Consider the following 6,996-nt stretch of genomic DNA (forward strand, 5'->3'; position numbering starts at 1 on the left):
CATCAAACATACATTTCTGTGCTTTCTTACTGTGAAACACAAACTTTAGTTACATTACTTATTTCAGTGTGTTTACATTTCAAGTGCATTTGTGCCAGTTACATTATCTCAAAACCAGGGACAAAGTATAACTTCATACTCATTTAATGAAAGAAGTGAAACATACAAGTTAACAGTCTAACATTTGGGGATTTATGGTCCGGTACAGAGACAGTTCCAAGATGTGTTCATCCTAGCTTAGCACAGTAAGTATGTTGTTTACTGAAAAGGTGCGAAAATACAAAAGTAAAAAACTAACGTGGTGGTTTTAGCAGCAGTCGCTGCCGTAGCTTTTGTTGACCAACAACAACAACCCTTGTTATTGAACATAGCATCTCAGAATTGTCAGGTTTCACCCATTCTGCCTGAGATTCAATTAGAACCCTAACCCTAACCACAACACGGGCTGCTGACGAAATACATTTCAATCAGAAAGACTTGGAATCTCAACCTGCTTTGATTATTTGTGCTAAGCTAGCCAAGCTAATGGAGTTTCTGTCCTGGACACACAGGGAAACCTGATAACCGTCCTTCCTTCTGACTGTAGAGCACTGAACATATGAGAATATGTATTGACAGTTTTATTTTTAACATTACTATGTGATTTAGTGCAGTTATGTTATCACATACGTGTATTGGTTCTCCAGCATTAATGAGTTTGTTCTTAGTTCTTAGTGTTTGTTCCTCAGTGTTACTGTTTGTTCCTCAGTGTTACTGTGTTTGTTCTTAGTTCTTAGTGTTTGTTCTTAGTTCTTAGTGTTTGTTCCTCAGTGTTACTGTGTTTGTTCCTCAGTGTTACTGTGTTTGTTCCTCAGTGTTACTGTGTTTGTTCTTAGTTCTTAGTGTTTGTTCCTCAGTGTTACTGTGTTTGTTCCTCAGTGTTACTGTGTTTGTTCTTAGTTCTTAGTGTTTGTTCTTAGTTCTTAGTGTTTGTTCCTCAGTGTTACTGTTTGTTCCTCAGTGTTACTGTGTTTGTTCCTCAGTGTTACTGTGTTTGTTCTTAGTTCTTACTGTTTCTTCCTTGGTGTTACTGTGTTTGTTCTTAGTTCTTACTGTTTGTTCCTCAGTCTTACTGTTTCTTCCTTGGTGTTACTGTGTTTGTTCTTAGTTCTTACTGTTTCTTCCTTGGTGTTACTGTATGATGTGATAAAGTGTTACGTTGTAAAGGACTTGGTGGCCATTGTTCCAGGCGTAGAGTGCTCTTTCTCGGGGGTTGTAGTCTAGCATGGATAGATGGCTGTATTTATTGGTCAGAGGAATGTCGATGTACTCGTAGGTGGAAGAGTTAGTGGAGTAGGCATAGTACACTTTAGTTCCACCAGAGTACCCATTTGTAACATACAGGGTTCCACAGATCATGAATGCCTCACCTGCACTGCGTTTCGGATGGTTGGTGGTCCAGCTACGGATGATTTGCAGAGTATTTGGGTTTAACTGGCTGAGAACTATATTTCCAGCATTCTGATTAGTAGCGTAGACGGCCCAAAGCCCACCTTCATCCACCATGAGGTCAATGTCTGAGTGCCCTCCCCAGGAATAGTGGTACATGTTGTTGTAGCCAGCAAAGTCAAGTTGGCGAGAACGGCTGATGAGTGATGTACTGAAGTCAAACTTGATGATGGTGTGACTTTGGAATTTATTGAAGTAAATGGAACCATTATAAACCACCTGACCAGTACCAGACCACGGATGAGGCAAGCGGTGAGAGGTGAAGTTATCTGTTGTCATGAAGTCATACATCGACTGGTACTCCCTAACAAAGCGGTTGTTATGGTAACCATCCATGTACCACACCTGTAAGGGATGAAAGTAAAGCTGTGATGTCAAAGAATACAGAAATACCATAATATTTATAGTTTGATCATTATGTTATCAGCAGCACATCTTGTCTTGAAAAGAGCTCATGTCACTCCACTAATATACACTTACAGTGTGGCCGCTAGCACAGCACTTACCTGTCTGAACTCCCTTATTCAGGTTTATGAGTCTTCTCATTCCCATAAATCTGCTGATAAATCACAACTAGTCCTACTTTATTGCAGGCCAGGAAATCTCAATCTAAACTCTTCTCATGTGTGCTGTCTCACTGCAACTTTCTAAACTTTGACTTAAAAATCACTTGAGCACCTTTCTCTTTCCAGAGTACTTTCTCTCCTAATATATTTTTTCTCCATCTTAAATTAAAGTTTCAGATTTTAAGGTGATTATGATAGCACTGTTTAGAAATATTAAATCAGTCCTCTCTTACAAAGTAGCTGTCTGTGACACACATTCTCTGTGAAAGATATCAGGACTGTAAATCACTGGATCTTAGACTCCTCTAACTGGACAGCATCTCCCTGCCTGATAAATAGCCATATTTTTGTCCGTACGTCTTCTTCTGCTGATGCTGGTCGGGTCGGGGGGGCAGCAGCCTCAGGAAGCTCAGACTTCCCTCTCTCTCCCCAGACACTTCGTCCAGCTCTTCCCAGCCGAGGGATATCAGCAAAGATATAACTGGCTGGTGTCATGTCATGCTGTTATATCATTGTTGTGTTTTGTGGTTATTATTATTGTTTCCACTCACTCTGTTGTCACCAGCCGGAGCGAGTGGGTCAGTCATCCACGATCCAAACCTTGATCCAGATGTCTTGATGGTGATTGGTTCAGATATTCCTGTCAGCTTTCCACAGGCTGAAATACATACAGGAACACATAAATGTACAAATTAGACAAAATATACTGCCAAATATACTTTGCTGTGCTGTGACTATTTTCAAACATTATGATACAATTTGCAATTTTATGGCCTCTTATTGCAGTAAAATTGCAGAATTTGGAAATTCGCAATCAAAGGAAATCCTACAATAAAGATATTTCATAACTTAGAGCTAATGTTGAATTTATTTTCATGAGCTCAAAGTTCTGTAACAAAGAAAATACTGTATTTGAGTTCATTTATAATTTTTATTAAATTTATTTTGAGCTCAACATTAATATATCAAATCTCAGGTAGATTATATTCACCTTTGCTGTTTGTTTTCCTCTGACTCACTGAATCAAAGTTCATTACATTTTGAATTGGGAACATTTGGGAATAGTTTAGTTTGGTCTGTGGCATCATGTTTGTTGGCAGGTTAGATTTAAATACACGCTGCTACAAATCACAAGCAGCTGCTCACACACAAGGATGAAAAGTTGCAGTAATTTAGCAAAATCACATGCTCTTGAAAATATGGTAGAGATTTCTTGAATTTGCAGTCATTACTTCATGTAGAGACATATGTTGCTTTGAAATAGCAAAACTGTTAAACTACAGCTGTACCTTCATCATAACATTACGGAGATGAATGTAATGATGTTTATGCTACTTCTAGTTTTTAAGATGACATTTAAAAGTTAATATCAGCATCTTTTAGAGAAACCAGGTCTGAGTTACTCCGGATCATCCAGTGGAAACACTTTTAACTGGAACTACTTTCTATTTAAAACTTTTGGGGCTTTTCCATTTTACAGTTCTAGCTCTACTCGACTCCATCAGGGATAGTACCTGGTACCTGCTGCTCCTCCATCAGGGATAGTACCTGGTACCTGCTGCTCCTCCATCAGGGATAGTACCTGGTACCTGCTGCTCCATCAGGGATAGTACCTGGTACCTGCTGCTCCTCCATCAGGGATAGTACCTGGTACCTGCTGCTCCATCAGGGATAGTACCTGGTACCTGCTGCTCCTCCATCAGGGATAGTACCTGCTGCTCCTCCATCAGGGATAGTACCTGGTACCTGCTGCTCCATAAGGGATAGTACCTGGTACCTGCTGCTCCATCAGGGATAGTACCTGGTACCTGCTGCTCCTCCATCAGGGATAGTACCTGGTACCTGCTCCTCCATCAGGGATAGTACCTGGTACCTGCTGCTCCATCAGGGATAGTACCTGGTGCCTGCTGCTCCATCAGGGATAGTACCTGGTACCTGCTGCTCCTCCATCAGGGATAGTACCTGGTACCTGCTGCTCCTCCATCAGGGATAGTACCTGGTACCTGCTGCTCCATCAGGGATAGTACCTGGTACAGCTACTGCTCCATCAGGGATAGTACCTGGTACCTGCTGCTCCATCAGGGATAGTACCTGGTACCTGCTGCTCCTCCATCAGGGATAGTACCTGGTACCTGCTGCTCCATCAGGGATAGTACCTGGTACCTGATGCTGCTCCATCAGGGATAGTACCTGGTACCTGCTCCTCCATCAGGGATAGTACCTGGTACCTACTCCTCCATCAGGGATAGTACCTGGTACCTGCTGCTCCTCCATCAGGGATAGTACCTGGTACCTGCTGCTCCATCAGGGATAGTACCTGGTACCTGCTGCTCCATCAGGGATAGTGCCTGGTACCTGCTGCTCCATCAGGGATAGTAGCTGGTACCTGCTGCTCCATCAGGGATAGTACCTGGTACCTGCTGCTTTTTAGTATCTGCTCTGCTGAGGTTCCAAGCGAGACGAGCTGATAATAAAATGTGAAGTCATCAGACTGCCGACCTCTGATTGGTCAGAGAGTCACTGGAAGAGTCATGAAACGTCCCACACAAGAATCAAACCCGGCATTTTGTACCGCAACAATAGTTCATGCGAGTTTCACACGAGTTAACATGTCTCCTACACGCAAAACTACACCTTCGACAAGGTGCAGACATTCCTGTGTGTGATGGCAGACGAGAGAATCCAACGAGAGCTGGACGACCCCGCCCATGTTGATGAGGTACTATGAAATAATGGAAAATGACCCGGTAACAAACCGAGTAGAGTCGAGCCGAGTAGTGCTAAAACTGTATAATGGAAAAGCGCCATAAAGTTACTGTGAAAATGATCAAAGGTGAGGTGAGGGAGTGAAAGATGGTTTTCAGTGGGGCGTTTATAATCTGTTTCCTCACCGAGCCTCTGCATGCAGGCCCTCAGACGGTCCTCCAGGCTTGTCACTCTGCTGTGGAGCTCCTGATAGTCCAGACCTCCCAGCTGCTCCTGCAGGGAGCTCAGCAGCTCCGTCACATTTGCTGCTTCTTCCTTGAACTGTCGTACCAGCAGAGCATCTGCCTTGTAGGCCTCCAGAACTGGAATCAGAGGACGTAACTCCTCCATCTTTGCCTTGATTGACTGTAAGACATCAGAGACACTCAGAGGACTAAATTCATTACTGTTTTGTTGGCATATTAATGAAGTTACCGTTGCTGTGCTTGTGGATTCTCTCAATTTATCGACACATCTAATTTTTCTGCAGCTGTGAGCAACAAACAACATCAGTACTGATGTTTCTGCAAAATCTCAGATTACATTCATTGACACCTGAACAACATTATTGTAAAATTCAGACGTGTCTGAGTCACGTTACTGTTTTCTCCACTGCTATGGCACATTTCTTGAAACATTTCAAAATTTCTCAGCACTGAAAATACATTTTCCAGAAAAAAACTCATAAGTGCATTGTTTAGCTGTTAATCGGTAGTTTAAGGCATGATGTCATGGTGTGGGCGGTACCTTGTACTGCCTGGCGATGTTACTCTCATGTCCTTCCTCCACCTGTTTGAATTTGTTCTCCAGTCCTTTCAGCTGGACTTCCATCTTCTCCACAAACTGCAGATCCCTCTGAGTGCGTTGGTCGAGAACCTCGATAGACTGACTCATATTCTGCACCTGGATAATACATTTACCAAATTATATTACACTAGTTCTACTGTACTACTGTACTACTGTTATATTAAATAATTTACCAGTTTTGTACTTCTGGTTTATGTTTGGGACATATTCAACTACTTTTTCACTACCTGTAAAGCTAACTTAGTGTCATCTGTGTTGGCGTCACTGCTGCTAACTGGAATATATGTCATATGTTGGAGAATTTTGTTAAAATAGATTTTTCAATAATAAACCCACATAGAATTCAGATTTACTGATTGGGATTACCTTATTGCTGCTATAGTACAGTATTAAACTAAGCAGTGGTGCTTCAGCGCCCCTTACTGGTGACAAATGGTCATAGCACAGCTATCAAATGGCTTTTAACAATTACTGCACAGTACTACTGAGCTCTACACAGTCGTGTCATTACTGGCATTTAGGGGTGTGACGATACACTCACCTCACGAGACGAGATGAGATTTTAACTCTATTTTTAAGAAAACTACAAAGAGGAAATAAATTACTGTTATTTTATTTGAAAATCACTAAATGGAAATGTATGAGACCCTAAACCCTAACCCTAACCCTAACCCAGACTGGTTAACTTAACCCAATGTTGTGTTGTGCTGTTTGATTTTTTCACCTCTGTGAAGCGTACTTGGGTTTGTGAAAGGTGCTATATACATTTATAATTAATAATACTTGTTATTATTATTTATTATTACTGCCCCTGCTGAGTGATTATTTTGTGTGTGTACCATTCTTGTAACACTCACTCTGGGAAATTGTGATTTTGCAATACTCAATATTAATGCATTACTACATTAGTACCTTTTCCAGAAGCTGTCTTAGCTGTTTGGTTCGAGCATCTCTGGAACAGACGGTCTGTTGAGGAGCGACCACCGTACAAACACATCGACCATCAGAGTCCTGAGCGGAGCTGTAAACCTGCCAACCCTCCTCTGGGGCAGAAGGACCCACCTTTAACACACAGGATAGCGGATAGAAACATACATTAGAAACCAGCTCTCTCTAACATACACAGACTAAATCCTTCTGAGACAATAAATATCTGGTTTGAACTAAAGTGAGGTAGACAGACCGCTGTGTTAGACCAGCAGGCCTGCTCATGGGCAGAAGAACAAACAGGATGAGAGGATAAAGATGGAAATAAGATTTGAGGCAAGCAGAGAGCCTTTAAATAATGTACATCAGGATGAAGCAGTTTCTCCTGTGTACGTTATAACATGACAGATCCCTCATGGAATTATTCAGACACAAACTATCATCAAACACGCTCTTCCAACAT

General features: G+C 41.8%; 1 protein-coding gene and 1 long non-coding RNA gene across 2 annotated transcripts in view; both read right to left on the reverse strand.

Moving 5' to 3' along the window:
* Window positions 1–1,170: 1,170 nt before the first annotated feature.
* The window catches only part of LOC128364537 (noelin-like), a 9,747-nt gene continuing 3,921 nt past the window's right edge, over window positions 1,171–6,996 (reverse strand). The window contains exons 2-6 of the mRNA XM_053325085.1: window positions 6,519–6,668; window positions 5,547–5,702; window positions 4,946–5,165; window positions 2,606–2,712; window positions 1,171–1,833 (exon numbers count right to left, since the gene is read on the reverse strand). Coding sequence (XP_053181060.1) covers window positions 1,171–1,833; window positions 2,606–2,712; window positions 4,946–5,165; window positions 5,547–5,702; window positions 6,519–6,668 — 1,296 coding nt within the window. The remainder of the gene's footprint in view (window positions 1,834–2,605; window positions 2,713–4,945; window positions 5,166–5,546; window positions 5,703–6,518; window positions 6,669–6,996) is intronic.
* On the reverse strand, window positions 3,514–4,081 carry LOC128364539 (uncharacterized). The gene is made up of 3 exons (XR_008321774.1): window positions 4,051–4,081; window positions 3,890–3,951; window positions 3,514–3,568 (listed from the first exon to the last, which is right to left on the reverse strand). It is a non-coding gene; the product is annotated as an uncharacterized LOC128364539 (long non-coding RNA).

The sequence above is a fragment of the Scomber japonicus genome, chromosome 9 (genome assembly GCF_027409825.1).
Source record: "Scomber japonicus isolate fScoJap1 chromosome 9, fScoJap1.pri, whole genome shotgun sequence".
NCBI lineage: Eukaryota > Metazoa > Chordata > Actinopteri > Scombriformes > Scombridae > Scomber > Scomber japonicus.